Genomic DNA, 19331 nt, shown 5'->3' on the forward strand with positions numbered 1-19331 from the left:
CATTCATAAGAATGCAAGGCTACCTACAACTGCTGACCCTTTACTCATCATATACCCCTCTAAAACTTCTTTTGACCCACTTTTCTGCTTGCAGACTTTCAACCCCGAAATATGTATCAGGAAGAGTGTGGCCAGCAGAATCAGGAGGTCATCTGCCCTGTACTCAGCACTGGTTAGCCACACCTTGAGTACTGTATCCAGTTCTGGGCCCCTCAGTTTAGGAAAGATGTTGACTTGCTGGAACGTGTCCAGAGAAGGGCAACAAAGCTGGGGAGGGGTTTGGAGCACAGATCTGTGAGGAGAGGCTGAGAGAGCTGGGGTTGCTTAGCCTGGAGAAGACGAGGCTCAGAGGAGACCTTACTGCTCTCTACAACTCCCTGAAGGGAGGTTGTAGCCAGGTGGGGGCTGGTCTTTTCTCCCAGGCAACCAGCAGCAGAACAAGAGGACACAGTCTCAAGCTGTGCCAGGGGAGGTTTAGACTGGATGTTAGGAAGAAATCCTTCATAGAGAGAGTGATTGGCCATTGGAATGAGCTGCCTGGGGAGGTGGTGGATTCACCATCACTGGAGGTGTTTAGGAGGAGACTGGATGGGGTGCTTGGCACCATGGTTTAGTTGATTAGATAGTGTTGGATGATAGGTTGGACTCATCTCAAAGGTCTCTTCCAACCTGGTCTATTCTATTCTATTCTATGTGTGAAGATGCACTGTCAATTACTGAAAGGCCATGCTACTTTATAGAGCACCTACACAGTAATTTGCAAAACTAGTAAAAGCTCATGGGAGGTGTGAGATGTGACCCTGTGAGGTCAAACGTGACACCCTGGTTATGACAGATGAAGCAGAGCAGAGTTTGTGAATCTCAGAAGCAGCCAGGATTTTGAAGTGAATTCTTGCAACCAGAAGTCCTGCAAAAACAAAGGAACAAATATAAGCTGAAACTGAGTTTTGGATCCCTTCAGCAGCACAGATGTAAAGATGCAAGATCTTGGATTGTTTCGAGGGAGTCATTTGAGATACAGCAACTTGATCTACTGTGAAATTTCATGAGCAGAGAAATCCAGGAGAGAACTTAATAAAGGACTGCAGAATGCTGTTTAAGCTACAAAGTGTTAAGATTGTATCTTACTAACATCTGAGAAAGAATGGTATACATTAATTATTTGCCACAACACCATGAAATTAGTTTTCTGTAGCATACAATCTTAAGCTATGCTATGTGGCCCAGGCCATTTTGTGCAGTTGATATCTTGTTGGAAAAAATCCAAACAGCATTTCTCTTCTTTGCTGAGCAAAACTATTATGCTGCTTGAATTGCAGCCAGTATGTGCACTCGTGAGCTATCTTGCCTTAACCTGACTTGTAATTTAGTTAAGACAGAACTGCATTTACAATGCTATAGATAAGCTACAGCAAGGGCCTCATCTTCATAGTATCATAGTATCAGTCAGGGTTGGAAGGGACCACAAGGATCATCTAGTTCCAACCCCCGTAAGCTGCTGAGGAGTAGTAAGTCTGCTTAAAGCTCTCTGCCTGCAAATGAAACATTGTCCTGACTCTGGAGACAGAATAAACCCTTCCACAGAACATTTGGTGGAGGAAAAACACCACCACCTTTGCTTGATAGGAAACCAGAACAATGGCTTCAGGTATTTATTAGTATTTTCTAAGATCTCTAAACCAGAATTCCAGTTCAATTATTCTGGTTGAGGCATCTGACTCCAACATTTACTGCTGCATTCCCATCCCTGAACCAAATACAGAATCACAGAATACATCTGGTAGGAAGAGACCTCAAAGATCAACACAGTTAAGATGTATTCAGCCTTTCAGCCTGAGTGCAGACATGCATTCCTGAAGGACAATCCTATTTGGGTTAGCACAGCACCTCCTACTAAACTGCTATTTGTCACTGTTCAAGCCCACAGAAATCTTGTCAGTGATGTGTTGCAGCAGAACCAAGCCACAGATTCTTTCATACTCTGTTCACATAAATGCTGTTAATGCCTATCTCACAATAGGCCATTTTATGCTACTACAAGCAAGCAAATGCCAAACCACCACCCTGCTGGTGGCCACAGGCTGTTTCAGAATAACTGTGAGAAAAAATACTAACATGATAGTATATAGGTCTGCATATATGAGTCTTCACTGAATCAGTGTCTCCAGAGCCCTCTGAACACTAAACCAGAATTACTCATTTACATCACTGGAAAATGCTTCCCTTCAGCTAAACACTAATGAGCTTCCACACAACAGTCCAACTTCTGACTCTCATAAGACATCTCCACGTGGCAAGGTCAGATGGAAAGATTAACAACTAATCCATTAATCCACTAGTTTCACAGTATCACTTAGGTTGGAAAGGACCTCGAGGATCATCGAGTCCAACCTATCAACACAGACCCCATGACTAGACCATGGCACCAAGTGCCACGTCCAATCTCCCCTTGAACGCCTCCAGGGTCGATGACTCAACCACCTCCCTGGGCAACCGGTTCAAATGCTGAATGACTCGCTCGGTGAAGAACTTCCTCCTCACTTCGAGTCTGAACCTCCCCTGGCGCAGCTTGAGACCGTGTCCCCTTGTTCTGGTGCTGGTTTCATACCAATCCAGCATGGAGGTACTTATAAAGTAAAACATCTGAGCAGTGCGCTCTACATCCTGAGTATCATGGACAGGCTTCTGTGAAGCCCATGTTCTCCTACTTACCAGAAACACAGTTGACACCCCATGGAGTCCAGACTGCTCCTAAGTGTGCACAGTAAAGTTAATATAAAATAAACACACAAAAGAGAATATTGCATGAGCCATTAAAATGATTCTCTGCCTTTAAAACAAACCTGCAGTGAATCAGAAGCTTTACCTGCATTAGAATATGGAAATAACCAATGAACAGAATTAAGAGAACATTCTGGTCAGTCATTAGAAGGATAGCTAAACTGAAGGGCCTTGAACACAAGCTGCATGAGGAACACTTGAGGGAACTGGGGTATGTAGCCTTCAGAAGAGGAGGTTGAGGGGAGACCTCATCACCCTCTATAACTATCTAAACAGAGGTTGGAATGAGGTGAGGGTTGGTCTTTTCTCACATGCAACAAGAGGCAGACAAGAAAATGGCCCCAAGTTGTGCTAAAGGAGGTTCAGGTTGGGTATTAGAAAAATTTCTTCACAGAAAGGGTTATAAGGCATAGGAACAGACTGCCCAGGGAGGTGTTGGAATCACCATCCCTGGAGGTGTTCAGAAGACTCATGGATGTGGTGCTGAGGGATGTAATTGAGTGGCAGTAGCTTAACATCAGTGGTGGGCTTGTGAGCTCTAAGCAAGTGGCTGGACTTGGTGATCTCAAAGGTGTCTTCCAACCTCAACAGTTCTATGGTGCCATGGTAGTGGCCATGCTAGAAGTTTATCTCATCTTTTATGAGAGCTGCATTAGGTGTCTTTCTTTTGTTTATGTATTAGAATAAATAGGACAATAAACCAATAATTAAATAGGACATTAAAAGTCAGCCTTATGCCTCAGGACAACACTCCAGAATAGTGTTGCCCAAAAGAACAATCACAGACCCAGAAGAACTCCTTCAACAACACAGAGGAAAGCAAGAAATAATTCTGTGAGTTTTATTGGTATTGAGGTACAGTCCCATTACAATTGGCTACATTTCTTTATTACTAAAATGCAACATATAAAAAAAAACCCTGAAATGCTGATTGCTGAGTGAGCTCTGAACACAAAACCTGCTGACAGTAAGAATAAAAAAATGGAAGTAAAAAAAAAACAAACCAGCCTGTTTGGGACACAAAACTACACATAACTTGATGTTTATGGCCCAGTTCACTCAGGTTTCTAAGAACAGTTTTATTTTCTGTATTATAACTGCTTCCTGCAAGGGTTGTTCTTGGGCTTACAAATTACTATAGGCAAAGAAGGATGGGACTGACGAGGCACAGGTCTCTTACTCTTCTTCGTGGCAAGAACGCTGTCTTCCTTTGGAGGAGGCACAAGTACAGGCTTCCAAGGAATGGGGTTATAATATGTCGGAGCTGGATACCAACTCCTATCACCATACCCTAAAACATTTAGAAAATATACATAACTAAACAAGAATATTTCACCCACAAGCTTTACAATGCAAACAGTTATAATAATCGTCTGGCCTAACCAAGAACAGCAGGGACATCGGAGGAAGAGGGCACAGGCACATCACATCATTTACAGAGTTCCAAGTAACAGATCTTCCACCTCAAAAAAGCCAAAACCAAAGTGGGGCTCATGAAACACCAATTAACAGCATTCTCTATCACTTCCCTTTAAAACAAAAAGGATTACAGAAGCCAAGAAGCTGTGATGCAGGTGCAGAGCAACATGGAAAGGAAACTTTAGCTCAGAACACAGGTCATTTTCCACAGCTCCTTCTTCTGTCAGCCTCTCTTGTGTCTCAAAACTCCACCTCTTTTCCAGGGGGGATTCAGGTGTGACAAGGTGGCACACACCTTCTCTAACATGAACTTTATGAGCATGCTATCAGCACTGATTCACTTCACAGGAACCAGCAATTGCCTTTAGTGATCCCTATGCCTGACAAAGAAAATTAGATCAAAATCAGTTATAATTTGATATGCCACTTAATCTCAAACAATGTAATCTTCCTCAGAAGTAATGTGAAGGGCTGTAAAAAACAAAGGGTCTCAGAGTAAAAACTTCTCTGACTTATACCATACAAGACACTCCTTCCAATGTGCTAAAATTAGATGCTGGATTAACATCTTAAACAAGCTCCATTTTACACTGAAAGACGAGAGAGAAGGAATCACAAACCAAAGTCATTACATACGTGAAGCAGAAGTACAAACCTGTAGGCTTCCCACTTAAAACAGGGCGTGGTTTGTTCCTAGCATTATGAAGCCATTCCTGAAAGACCTTCTCTGACTTTGCTTTCTTCTCCTGCAGCTCAGCTTCCCTTTTTTTCTCTTTTTCCTAAAAATAAAAATGATCTAAGACACTTGTAGACAAAGCCCTGCACAATATACACAAGCTGGTAAACAAATCTTTTGTAGCTTCCCAGACTGCTGAATGCATTTTCAATGTTTTTTCTGATAACAGAAAAGCTGAAAATAAAATTATCAATCTCCACACTGATCCAGAGAAAAAGCTCTGGAAGACTACATGTAGAAGATACTCTGAACGTACTAGGGAAATGACCAGGGCCTGTTGTGCTGCCCTTAACCTAAAGAGGCTATTGGACCTGGGACAGCCAGCCACCCTGGCTCATTCACCCACACTCGTACAGCCCTGTAGCAGCCCTGACTGGGATGTCTCCAAGCCTGCAGGAGGCTTGGAAAACCATTAATCAGAAGTAAAAACTGTATGTATAGGCATGGCATTTGGATTTAAACCAAGTTTAATTGATACTGTGAACATGGCTTTTCAGAACATACATAATAAAGAATGCATGTGGTTTAAGTCTGTCTGACTTGCCTTTTCTTGGGTTTCAAGGTCCCTGTGCTGTGCATTTTAGAAGCTCAGCAGAAACACAGAATCAGTTTGTTAAGCAAGAGATGAACACCACCAGCACAGAAGATTTAAGGGTGTTTAATTATATGGGAAATTGTGAAAGACTGCAAAATTAATGTCATTAAGGCCTGCAAACTGATCTTATGTAGCTTCAGCTATTTTAAAGCTAGTCCAAGGAAATTAATATGTGCACTTGTGAAAGCCTTACAAATGTGTTCTGCACTTTAAGAACTGCTGTAATTAGAGTGAGAATAAAGATAAACTCTTCTCTCTTCAATCCCCCTCCCCACTTAGCTACAACAGTGTAGTAGTTCTATAATATTACACATTCTACTGAAAAATTACCCTATCATTTAAAATGAATTCAAATCCAACTAATCAGCTTCATAGATAAGACACCTGGTTATACACCTGGTTATACATTTCATAATCACTACCAATATGTGATGTTCCAGAGGAACTGTGGATGATTCTTGCAATGGTAGTATTTGTTCCAGTGAATAGGGGACCTCAAAGCCTACAATAAGAGGACTTCTGAAGCTCCCTATAAAAATAACAGGTGAGCAATTCATCTGAAATAACATTAAAGTTAGAGCTCCTAGCATCAGATATGAAGCAAAATGCTTTTGATCAGAAATATGTGCAAGTATAAGAATAAATCTAATGGTGGAGCTGGGAGAAAAACTTGCATAATGATGATTGTTCTCTGTCTGGGTCAGCCTGCAATGGACCGAGTAACAAAGGCATATTCTGTGGGTTGAGTTTCTTTCTCTTATCTCAACTGCAGTGGGTCTGCAAAGACTGTTAACAGCAATCCACTAATGTGCATCTTGCTTTGCTGACCACACCTCAACGTCTTCAAGGCACTAACATTACAAGTTTTGAAGGTTTTTGTCATGTTTAACAGTGCCACTTGATAAATTCTAATCAGATTAAGCAACTAATGTATTTAATACACAGTAAGTAATCCCAACTAAATAAATGACTCATTGATCAATACCTCCTCTTTCTTCTTCTTTTCTGCATCTTCAGCTCTCTTCTTCTTTAACCACTCTTTATACTTTACTTCTGCCTTTTCTTTTAACTGCATTTTTTCTAGTTCCCTTGTGGCTTTTTCTGCCATTTCTTTGCTCAGCTTTCGTTCCCTTTCCCTTCTTTCCTAAATGAAACAGAGCAAAGAAGCAGAAGAGAAACTTTTCAGTGTATTTCAGTGAGCAGTTCTTTCGAGGAATGCAGTTCATTGATTACATAATTACAAATCAATTATCATAACCCTGAAAAAACCATTATACTGTAAGATATTTGAAGACAGAACTTATTAATTGCTAGGGTTTATATGAAATAGTTTCAAACATATGAACTTGTCACAAAGATAAGATAAGAAATTTACTTTCAGGACTGCTTATGCAGATACTCACAGTATCACAGTGTAACTAAGGTTGGAAGAGACCTCGAGGATCATGGAGTCCAACCTGTCACCACAGACCTCATGACTAGACCATGGCACCAAGTGCCACATCCAATCCCCTCTTGAACACCTCCAGGGACAGTGACTCCACCACCTCCCTGGGCAGCACATTCCAATGACGAACGACTCGCTCGGTGAAGAACTTTCTCCTCACCTCGAGTCTAAACCTCCCCTGACTTCTCAAAAAAATCTGAGAAAGAAACAGGAGTTGCAGCTCTTGACAGCAGCATGTTAAGAGTTTGACCTTTCAGTGAATCCACAGCAAACCACAGTTCCCAACAGAACTCAGGCAAACTGCCCCCTTCTAAGAGCCATAATCTCTGAGGTGGATGTTTCTTCACCTACATCAGATGACGCTTTCAGTATCACTGTTTGGGTAACCTCCTGTCAAACATCCTTATCTGACTAAGAGTTATTAGTGTACACACTATGCACAACCTCACAAAACAATTAGCTAGCAACTCTATCATTTCACTTCTAATATATTCTAGTGAATGTCAGCTGAAGCTGTTCTGCAGTGCAGGGAAAATGAGTAGATATGAATGCACTCTGATGCATATTGTGGGATGTAAAACTTCAGAGAACTACAAAATAATGGAAGTATTACTAACATGATGTCACAACACTGTTTGTAAGGCCTGTACACCTGATAAAATTCTTATTTACAAGTAAGACCAATTGAAAATGGAATTTCATTCTTGGGGGGAAAAGAAATAAAGCTGGGATTATGAAATGCTTTTGTGAAGAACAGAAACAAGATCCATGTTAAAATCCTTCCAGGTTAATACTTTTGGCAAATTATGCAGATTCTAAGTATCACCTGCCTGAGACACAAATAACTAATTGCCTAAGCTTTTATTCCCTCTTAATCTAGAGTTAGAGAATGGTTGGACTTAATGAACTTAAAGGTCTTTTCCAATAGAAATTATTCTGATTCCCTGATTTTGTATTGATCTCTAATTCAGAGCTGTTCCTCTGTCCCTTCATTACTAAATATCCCCCCCCCCGCCCCCATCTCTCAACAATTCCTGTTTCCAGAAAAAGGGCATTTGGAACACATAAAAAGCATTAATGTAGATGAGAGATATATGCTGAATGAGTGAGTTAAAACCACTAGAAAAGGCTTTTAAAGCTTTCAAATCTTTGGGTGTTTGCTGGCTTATCTCTATTGCACATGAAAGCAAGTTACAAAGAAAAGAAACCTAAGGATCTGTCAAAGCTACAGTCTTTCCTAAGGGTCTTATCACATAAAAACCAGGAAAATAAATATAGGAGAAAAGTGAAAAAATGCCCCCCCCCTTCCACACCTACAACTATAAGCAGAAATAGCCTGAAAACCTTTCTGAAGACTGTAATTAAATGGCAGGGAAGCTTCTTCAATTATGTACCTTTAATCACAATACTTCAGATGAGTTCAGTTACTATCTAGGCTGACCCAAAGTTTAATTAGGTCCTACATAAGCAATGATATGCCATGCTCCCCACCACGAAAGCCTGAAAAACTGCTGTGTTTTCTTTCCAGTGAGACATGCTTAAGCCAGGAGACTCCCTGCAGAACTGCAGACTTTGCAGCTGCCTAGAAATTATTCTGCAGACAAATCAGAAACTCTTCCTCTTTCTCTCACGCACAGGCCAGCTTTTCCTTCATAAAGTTAGTGTACACCACATTCCCAGCTGCTTTAATAACCTGTTCCATGTCAAGCTCCTGTCACCCTGGCTTTCCCAGCTTCCCCCTGTTCTCATTATTTTCCCTTATACAAGTCCATCCAAAATGCTAGGAATGTGCCTATTAATGTAGATGTTTTTCAATCCTCCTTCCATGTATATATGGGGGGAGGGAAATGATATAATTTGTTTATGCTTGGTGTTGTCAGATTGGGTTTTTTAAATTCTCTTTGATCTTGTGTTCAAAACAGACATGATCTATTCACTGAACCACTAGCAAATTCACACACACACTCTAAAATATGATTACAGGTATTACATAAATTAAGGTATTGATTGTAAACCATCCAATTACTCATTGCAAGAAAGGCTTGTTCTCCTGCCACCCCACCCAAACACATTATTAAGGAGAAAGGATACAAATCTGCCCTGCAGGTTGACTGCTCTGGGCTGTGATCCTATCAAGCCTTGGAACCTAATGAAACCTGAGCGAGGTCAGTACTTGAAAATTTCCCACCCAAAACAAATCTATCTGTCCCACAAAGCAGTGATGGTGACTCAGGAGGCAACATGTGTTTGAGTCAGTACCAAACCAATGTCTCATGGGCCAAAGTACTAACTTTTGAAGAAAAAACAGACTTAACTACACATGGAGAATGATCAAAGGAGTTTAAAATGTCAAGAAGCATCCCATTTTCTTCCTGACAGAAGGCAGAAATATTAGTTAGAACTAGATGACCTTTAAGGTCCTTTCCAACCCAAAACATTCTATGAATAAAAAAAAAATAAAGAAAAAATGAAACTGTCTATGAACAAAAATGTTGCTCGAGCTTTGCTTCCTAACCTGACCCCTAAAGGACAAAATTTAACAGCTAGAGCATCACAATTGACACGGCCATGCAACAAGATGCAAGAAAACTGGTCTGGTGTACAGAAAACTAGCAGAATTCCTTCATGAACATATAAGCATCCTATTTCTGACATTGATTTATCTCACATTCACAGCATGAGGATTTTTCCACCAGTGTCTCCTGGATGCTTAAGATGAAGGAAGGTTCAGGTTGGATGTTAGGAAGAAGTCCTATACAGAAAGAGTGATTGCCCATTGGAATGGGCTGCCCAAGGAGGTGGTGGAGTCGCCGTCATTGGAGGTGTTCAGGAGGAGACTTGATGGGGTGCTTGGTGCCAGGGGTTAGCTGTTTGGGTGGGTTGGATTGGTTGATGGGTTGGATGCGATGATGTTGAAGGTCTCTTCCAACCTGGTTTGGTTTATTCTAAATAAAGGAAGAGGTTTCATATAGGCTCAAGCATCCCTTCCATCAGTAGAGTACTCAGCGATGACAAAAGGAGGCATGAGATCATAGAGGGTTACACCCCCAAAAGTACTGCCAGCTGCCACGCAAAGCATTTCTGCACTCTACACAGAGGCTCTCAATCAGCAGTTGGTGAGAGCTTAATGCCTATTTCAGTGAAAAATACTTGGAGTTTTGTCTCAGGGTCCATACTTTGATGCTTCTAGGATGAAATTAAATGAGTTTTTCCAAATATGATACATATACACATCCCCCAAGAAAACCATAGCAACCATCAGTGCTCATGCAGCTAACCCTGAAGTTCACATGAAACCTTCAGGCAACTTTAAAACACCTTCTCAGTCACTGAACTGCCACATTTATCCTTCAGTCTCTGTCCAGATACATAACTAGTCTTGTGAAAACTTGAAGTGGCAAGGTCTGGGCAGCACAAATGTTAACATCCTAAGCCAGTCTAGCTTTGGAGTTCAGTTTGTTCTTGATTTGAGTGTGGTTTACAGGAAAGACTAGCCAATGAATCATCTGATTTAAATGAAAATCAGATTACTTTTGGTAAAAGCTTGGGACATGGCCTAAGGATGACCTTATCCTTCCAAAATATAATCTGACAAAGTTGAGACATGAATATATATTTTCCCCTGCCCCCTGGGCTGATACAATCACCATAGAAAAGATCTCCTACTCCCACTGACAAGAGAACAGAAGCAGCTAATAAGTAAATCCAAAGACAAAGGTCTTTGGAAAAGCCAAACAGGTAGGAGTGGTGGGGGCAGGGAAGAACAAGACCTTTCACTGTTTTGAACTGTGAACAATTTTAACAGGCAGCCCAAACTCTTTCAAGCCAATGAATAGTTACAGACACCTGTAATTAAATTTGCATTTTAGAAGAGGGAAATGACATTGTTTGTGCTTAATAATAAACTTACTTTTTGCTGTGTGTTTTAAGATGGGAGGACCCTTCCTGTATCAGAATAAATGCTTAGAGCAGGGTTGGTTTGGGGGTGGGTTTCTGCCATTCACCCAGTCAAAACTGAGTGAGAACAGGTGGGTTAGATCCAAACACAGCTTACTCTAGAGGTTCTAGATGAATCTAAAGGACTTCTGAAATCATGAAGACAAACATATGAGGTGTGGATATCTACTCCAGCTGGTGCTACTGTGATATTTTCAATTCATTTTCATCTGATTTTATTCAGAACCAGAACTACAGAACAGTAAGCAACTGGTATTGCTACAGACTGTAAGACAACAAATGCACACGTCCATGAACCACCAGACGCTAACAAGGCCAAGTCCCCCAAATATCCCTGTTTTTTGCCATTCAGTACACATGCTTGCTTTGTGTGACACAGAGCTGTACAGTGCCCCACTGAGGTCAGGATTCTGTCTGCTTCTGAGCCTGGACTTAGGCAACCATCTCAAGAAAGCTTTAAACATTTTTGATCCCACTCAGAAATGACTTTCTGGATGAAGGAATTCTCAATTGCTAACTGTGGTCTACTGAGAATTTCCTGAATCTGGCCTCACACCTCAATTATCCCTCTAAACTTTACCATACCATTTGCCTGTCCACAGTAGTACTTAACTAAATCCTTCTTCTGACTCTGCTTGGTCTACAAGATGTTGCAGACAGCTAAGATGTACACTTTACTCAAAATGCTTGGGCACTGAACCTAGGATGTCACAGAGCAGGGCATACAGAAGACCAGAACCTGAGCTATTAATTAGCAGAAGGCTACTGCACAAGATGTAAGCCAATTGTCAGTTATCTGACTACTCAAAAAACAAATCTCTTTATACTTTATGGAAAAATAAACAAATAATCAATCAGCCTTGAGCCATGGTTAACTGGGCTGGAGTGGCAATTTTCAGTTAAAACAGTCATTGATTCAGCAAACTACAACCACGGTTGTCCAAACATTTCAAGCGTATTTTACACAGGTTTATTCAAGTATGGTACATGCTGGAATAGTATCATAGAATCATTCAGGGTTGGAAGGGACCACAAGGATCATCTAGTTCCAACCCCCCTGCCATGGGCAGGGACACCCCACACTAGATCAGGCTGGCCAGAGCCTCATCCAGCCTGGTCTTAAGCACCTCCAGGGATGGGGCCTCGACCACCTCCCTGGACAACCCATTCCATACTTGCAACCAAAGCAATATTTACCTCTTCTCTCTTTTTTTGGGCCCACTCTTTATGCTTCTCTTCAGCCATTTTTCTCCTCCTTTCACATTCTTGCTTTTGCTTCATCTTCTCAAGCTGCATATTCATTTCCTAATTAAAGAAAAAGCATACAGCCTAAATCTGTGCTGACTGCCTACACCAATGCCCTCAATACTGGAAACAGTGATGCAGTTAAGACAATGGAAACACTGGGTTTGGAAATTAGCCCTTCACTATCATTTTTTAAAAGATGTATGACAGCACAGAAGTATTATGAAATACAATCAATGGAAATGTGTCCTTTTTAGAAGATGAACTGGAAATGTGTGTCTTAATTAGGCTTTAGAAGCAATCCAACATAACAAATTACTGCTCAGCTTAATGTATCAGTCTCATATTACTGAAGTTTAACAAACTGCCTTGGTGTTATGCTGACCTCTAAAAGGCTGTTCCAGAACCTTCCAGGGGTGAGTGCTCTATGAACTACATGAGGTAGCCCACATAAAACAGGTCTGTGTTACACTGCATTCACTTCACAGATAAAGTGAATCAGAGAAAAGTTAGGACATGCTCAAGGTTAAACAATAAATCAGTAAATAAAGTATGAAGTGATCTAACTTTGATGTGATTGTTCTAACCACTATGCCATAGTTCCAACTTGATTTTTTAAACAACAGTATCATTTTATCAACTGCAACTACAAACTTACTAATCAAGATAAGATACAGTTCTTTCAATTCTTCCCTAGCCCCAGCATGCAAGACCTGGTCATTTGCAAGGAGGGGGGAAAAAAGACAGAAAAGGGGAAAAAAATGATGTGAGAGGGAAGCCTATCCTGGGAAAGAGCACTGAACAGTTGTATAACTACACACTAAGTGGGTAACAACACTGTGCCTTATATGTAACCAAGCAGTTTGGCATGATTACACCCAGCACACGCCCTGTCGTGTTTTACTACCTACATGCAGGCATATGTAGCCATGATGAAAATCAAGGTACTAATTATATAAATATCTTTTAATCCTTTAAACTCAAAACCATTACCTGACAGTTGGACAGGCAAAGTATTGTATAGCACCACTTCAATGAAGCGCAACATTCAGCAAAAGAGAGTGCATGTAGCATGAATCACGTAAGCACTGTCAAGCACAGGCACCATGGAGGCCCAAGATGCTTAAAAATAATGGGTGAAACTTTTTGTGTTTCCACAACCAGAAGAAACCAGATAATCCTGTGCTTGATATCTGTTATTAGACTTAACATCAGCCCAACTGGATGGATTCACCTCTGCAGCTCTAGCTTGTAAGCGGGCACGTAGTTCCTTCTCCTTGCCAATGAACCATTCTTCCCACGGTGAAAGATTAGCTTTCAAAGGTGACTCCTTGTCCCTTGCTGCTACTTCAGAGTCTTCAGCCTTTCTGAATTAAAAACAAGAAATGGAAAAGAACATTGTCTGTGCTACTGTCTTTCAAGTGATATTTCCTTTATGGTATACTGTGAAAATAATTATGTCATTTTTCTCCTTGCTCAACAGACTCCACAATGGATGAATGGCACTTACAGCACACCTCTGACTATCCCCCTTTTGTTCTACATATTGAACTCTAGCTTGTTAAGTGGTTTTTTTTTTTCCCTCCTTGTTCCAAACTGCAGAAGAGATTCAAGTATTACTTTGTATGAACTAAACAAAAGCTAACACCAGAAACATAAGTGTCACCTTCCTATGAAACCCAAGGGAAATCACAGATTTAACATTACCATCCTGTCCTTGGTCACAGAGAAGCTCCATGGACCAAGTGGCCTTCAGCACAAAAAAAACCCCACTAATCAAGGATGTTTTTCTTGTTTCAAGTCCTATAGAACTGGATTCAAGATATGCAGCAACCTCTGCACTAGGAATCCGTTCACTCTAACAGGTAAAGTTTTTCCCCCTAAAAACTTTCACAGGAAACTTACTTAAGAAATATGGTATGCATACAGTACCTGATGATATTATAAAAGGTTCTATTAGGCTTTTTAATAGGATACCTTGCACAACTCACTTATAACTTCTTTACTCATGAATAATGCAGCAATCCTAGCCCCAGGCCAGAAGTATCTTTTATAATACTCTATAGATGCACTATCTCATAACACAGTATATTAGGCTCTAAGTTAACCAAAACTGAAAACACACCCATATATTTCTTTGTAAGATTTTTCCACCTTACATGGATTTTTTTTTCCTTAACAAAACACTTGAAACTCAGCTTCACTTTAGCATTTAATAGGGACACAGGGGCTCTGAATAAACCTACCTGTATACACAATTCACTACAATGTGTGCTGAATTCAAGCTACAGAAGGTGCATCCAAACAAGCATATTATGTTAATGCTCCTGAAATAAAATTTCTCAGCATATCTGCTTTTAGAATAGAATAGAATAGACCAGACCAGGTTGGAAGAGACCTTCAAGATCATTGCACCCAACCTATCATCCAACACCACCTAATCAACTAAACCATACAACCAAGCACCCCATCCAGCCTCCTCCTAAGCACCTCCAATGATGGTGACTCCACCACCTCCCCGGGCAGCTCATTCCAATGGGCAATCACTCTCTCTGTAGAATTTCTTCCTAACATCCAGCCTAAACCTCCCCTGCTTCAGCTTGAGACTGTGTCCTCTTGTTCTGGTGGAATACAGCACAAGCCAATACATAAGTATTCATCAATATAGAAGTATTATATATTCACACCAAACAGCAATGCTCTGTTGCAAAATGTTTCACATGCCAGTAACCTTTCCTGAACGTATTTCTGTGATATAAAGCATCTGGGGACAGTGTCAGTGCTAAGGAGCTTAGTCCTACTCTTCTCCATTTTTGCTACCCATACATGTCCACCAACATGACCGTTCATTGCTCAATCCATGACATGTTCAGGGAAACTGATTCATGTCAAAACCAACCTGGAAAAGTGTTGTTTCCCCACACACTATCAGCCCCCAACTCCCTTTACACTCTGCTGCCACAGAGATGTAGCACAACAGAACTGACAGGAGACCCTGGCACACTGACAAGGCACAGACAGAAAGCAGCACAGGCCAAGGCTACTAAGCCCAGCATTCACCACACTCTGGTGCACCCCAGGGCTTTTGTGCTACGCCGTTAAGAAAGACCAAAAAATTTACCAGAGTTTTTAAACAGGTACATATTAAGAGATGCAACTTTAAGGATGTTAAAAAAGAACCCTCTGAAACTTTATCAAAGATAAGGAGAAAAGTACTATGCATTCAAATTCAGGAAAGCAACACCAGCTTTGTCCAGACTTGACATTTTGGGCAGGGATACTTCCTCGAAACATTTTTCTGCTGTGCATGATTTGCGTTATGGCATCCTGTACTAGAATAATGCTGACACAATAGAAGGTGTGAATTAAGAAAAACAGTATTTACTACATGTTTTCTTCTAATCACAAAGTTCAAGCTGTTAAGATCCCAAAAAAGAAATCACAGTAATAAATTTCAGGGGAGACCTTATTGCTCTCTACAACTACCTGAAGGGAGGTTGCAGCCAGGAGGAGGTTGGTCTCTTCTCCCAGGCAATCAGCACCAGAACAAGAGGACACAGTCTCAAGCTGTGCCAAGGGAAGGTTAGGCACAAGATGAGGAGAAAGTTCTTCACAGAGAGAGTTAGCCCTTGGAATGGGCTGCCCAGGAAGGTGGTGGAGTCACCATCACTGGAGGTGTTTAAGAGGGGACTGGATGTGGCACTTGGTACCATGGTTTAGTACTCATGAGGTGACAGTTGGACTTGCTAATCTCTGAGGTCTTTTCCAACCTTATTGATTCTATGATTCTATAAGATTTAAAGCTTATTATATAAAAGGAAAAAATAACAGAAAATTAAACAGAGACAAACACATGAAGAACACAATTTCTCCTCCTGCAGTGCTGTGTGTAAAGCTCTCAAGATTGCACCAGAGCACAGAGTGGAACCCAATCCTTTCCCGTGGGCATTCCAGCCCCCAGTCACACCCTCCCTGGCACAAGGATTCTGCATTTGGAGCCACACACAACCCAAATTTCACGGTACCATCTTCTGAAACGCTGGCACGTTCACAGCTAAGAGCTTCCTCTGAATAACTAAACAGCCTTCTTCAAAGTACCACGTTCTCAAGTGCACCTTTATTTTTAACTACGTCTCTTACACCAAATTAGACTCATTTGGCATCAGAACTGAAGTCTGATGAAAACACCACGATTATCACTTACCATATACTCACTCCAGTCACGCCATCCAACCCAACACTGATCCAAAACAAAAGTATGGAAATGCCTAACACCATTTCACAAGGCCTTGTTTTCAGCCTCTCTCTTTTGCAAATATTGCATTTCCCACGTTCAACGTCTGCCTCCGGCTCATTTTTGTGTAGTTTTAAGAGGACAACAATAACAAAAAGCCTCTTTGAGCAAGCGTGTGCAGAGGTGGAGGGGTAGTGGCTGTGCAAGAAGTGCCTTTTATTATACTTTTGAGAACTTGGCAGCTATACACGGAAGCTGCTACAGGAACATTAGGTAGATGCTTATTACAAGACAGCAGCAATATTATTCAGATACAGTGTCTGCATGAGTTAAGTATATATTGTGCCCACAGAATTTAATGAGATTGTTCCAGCTCAGGCCCTAACAGAGGTCGTCTCTGGTTGCATCTCACTGCTGCCAGGGAATATTGCAGCAACAGGCCCAGACGCTGAGAGCTCTTTCCAAGTGGCATCTCAGGCTGCAAAGAAACTACATAGTTTGAACTGAGTGCTGCCTGAACTTCAGGCTAAGTAAACAAAAATTGCTTATTGATAACAAGAAGAGGTGACAGAAAACATGAAACAGGTGGGGCCATAACTGGTTAGTATCTTTTTTTCTCTCTGAAGTTTCTATTTCTGACTACATTTGAACACTCTCCCTGGACTTCAAGCAACTTTTTCAATTAATGCTTATAAGAAACGGTTGCAGCTCTCCAAAGAAGTCTGAGAACCATACTAGAACCCTGTGGCCCAGTGAAATTCAGCTTTCCCTCCCATACCCCACTGGCACTTGTAGCTCAGTTTAGCCAGCTACATGCCCCATCAGTTCCTGCACAGAGCTGCTGTTTCCAATGCAAAGGTCGCATTCCAGAACGAGGCAGGCACTCCCTGCTCCTCCCTCTTCTATTTGAAAGGCAGGAATAAAGCTTACTTATTCTCCTGTCAAGCACTGGAGATCCCAGGGGAAAGAAGACACACTTTTGCATAGAATTAAAATGGAATTAAATTAAGGCACAGGAACAAGAACTGTGCAAGGCATACACCCAGAACCGGCTCTGGATATAGCTATACATACTAACCAGTCCCAAAGAACACTTAAAAGGATGACAGGAATGGCTTTAGCTTTTTACCTTTAAACGATGCAATGCTCAACAGCTTACAGATATTTTATCAACACATGAAAACACTCCACTGCCCACTCAAGAGAGCTGCAACTTCCCAAGGCATCCTAACGAGGGAAGGAGGTGCCTGAAACGCTTATCTATGCAAACAAATCGACTTTTAGGTGAAACAATCGTTCGCCCCCAGCAAAGGCCTCAATTTGAATGAGGCCGATGCAAGAGGCGGCCCCGAACTCCCTGCTCGACTCTGGGCCCAGCCGCAGGGGTTACCTATCGCCTTGCCGGCTCCAGGAGGCGGCCGCCTGCTCCTCCTCCTCGCCACTCGGGGAGCTGGGGCAGGACGCGGGGGAGACCGGGGAGCAGCCGGAGGGGCTGAGGGGATCCTCGGAGCTGGAGGAAGTCGACGAGCTGAGGCGGGCGGCCCTACTCCTGCCCCGGCTCCTGGCACCGCTGCTCATGCCGGCGAGTGGCACCTGAGGGAGCGGACACGCAAGGGTGAACGACCACCTCCTGCCCGCCGCCGCCGCCACCACAGCGCGGCACCCAGCAGGCACTGGCGGCCCCGCCCGCGCTCCCGGCGGCCCCCGCGGCTGCCCCGCAACCGTCGCCGCCATGGCAACCAGGGCCCGCCGAGCGCCCGCCTACCTCTGAGCGCGCGCCCGCCGCCTCCCGCCTCGGGCCGAGCGAGTGGCGCTGGCCCCGCGGCTCAGGCCTCGCGTGGAGTTATCTGGAAAGGCAGACGCATACACCTCGGAAGTGAAAGGATAACGTAAAAGCATTTGTTTTCCCTCTTCTTACCATTCTGCCAAGCCAGCTCCCCAGACTCCGTGCCCCAGTTAATATCGCCACGATAAGAGTCCAAACAAGGTCATTTTGTAAAACACTAAAGACAAACAACTGCAGGTTCAGGGGCACAACTCCTGTGACCATGGAAAGACCGACATAGGGATAAATTGCTCGTTACAAGGACACGCTTCATGGAAATCCCTTCTTAATTCTGTCACTTTGATGCCGTAATAGCAAAGGGTCTCAGAAAAGCATTTGTCCTGGCAAGAATGAAGCACCAACACTTCTAAAGCCTACAGGCAAAGATCAAACTGGCTCAGTGAAGCACAAAACTTACTGCAAACAGTGAATAAATACATAGACACCCCCCTCCCCCACCCTCACCCCACCCCCCCACCCCCCCCATGGCTGTTACTATGAAAAATCAGCCCAATTTCTCAACAGCACTAACTGAACCAATACCATCATAGGCTACGAAGTACTTCAAGCTGTCTAGCAGCAGGGAGTTAAATTCAGAGCGAACAGTGATATATTCAAAGATCTACACGTTCTGTCTGTTCAGTCATGCCAGTCAGCATGTCTGAACATCCCATTGCTCCTGACAAATTGCTCAGGAGTAATCCCTAATTGCCAGGCATAGTAGTTGGAAACCCATTTTACACAGAAAATGATGTCAAGGAAGCAATTTTACAGGTAAAAAACAGAAGAATTAATCAAATTCTAGGCATAAGTCAACTGCCCTGAATCACTAAGTACCCTGATTTGTCATGTCTATAAAACATTTGAATTTGCCAGCTCTTCTTTATGAAATAGTTGACTTTTAGAAATTCAGCTACAGTCTGACCAGGTCAGTCTCCAAAAAAGAACCCTCAGAAGGAAACTACTCATAGAGCCACAGAATGTTAAGGGTCAGAAGGGACCTTGAAAGATGCAGTCCAAGCCTCCTGCCAGAGCAGGTCACACAGGAATGCATCCAGGTGGGTTTTCACTGTTTCAAGAGACTCCACAACC

The 19331-nt window shown here is 42.3% G+C and overlaps 1 protein-coding gene across 3 annotated transcripts; it reads right to left on the bottom strand.

Annotated features, from left to right (window-relative positions):
* Positions 1-773: 773 nt before the first annotated feature.
* Positions 774-18308, bottom strand: CCDC34 (coiled-coil domain containing 34). Of its 3 annotated transcripts, XM_068147826.1 has the most exons (7): positions 18180-18308; positions 17805-18007; positions 13415-13547; positions 12133-12240; positions 6517-6675; positions 4856-4979; positions 3609-4072 (listed from the first exon to the last, which is right to left on the bottom strand). In XM_068147826.1, the coding sequence occupies exons 2-7, from the start codon at positions 17990-17992 to the stop codon at positions 3873-3875; spliced, it is 912 nt and encodes a 303-aa protein (XP_068003927.1). In that variant the 5' UTR covers positions 17993-18007; positions 18180-18308; the 3' UTR covers positions 3609-3872. The 3 variants fall into 3 exon arrangements, with proteins under 3 accessions (XP_068003926.1, XP_068003927.1, XP_068003925.1); XM_068147825.1 differs by lacking the exons at positions 3609-4072; positions 18180-18308 and adding an exon at positions 774-907 and having other exon boundaries at positions 17805-18167; XM_068147824.1 differs by lacking the exon at positions 18180-18308 and having other exon boundaries at positions 17805-18167.
* Between the last annotated feature and the right edge of the window lie 1023 nt (positions 18309-19331).

Source organism: Melanerpes formicivorus, unplaced genomic scaffold (assembly GCF_026170545.1).
Source record: "Melanerpes formicivorus ecotype bairdi unplaced genomic scaffold, bMelFor1.0.p_v2 SCAF_16, whole genome shotgun sequence".
NCBI classification, from domain to species: domain Eukaryota; kingdom Metazoa; phylum Chordata; class Aves; order Piciformes; family Picidae; genus Melanerpes; species Melanerpes formicivorus.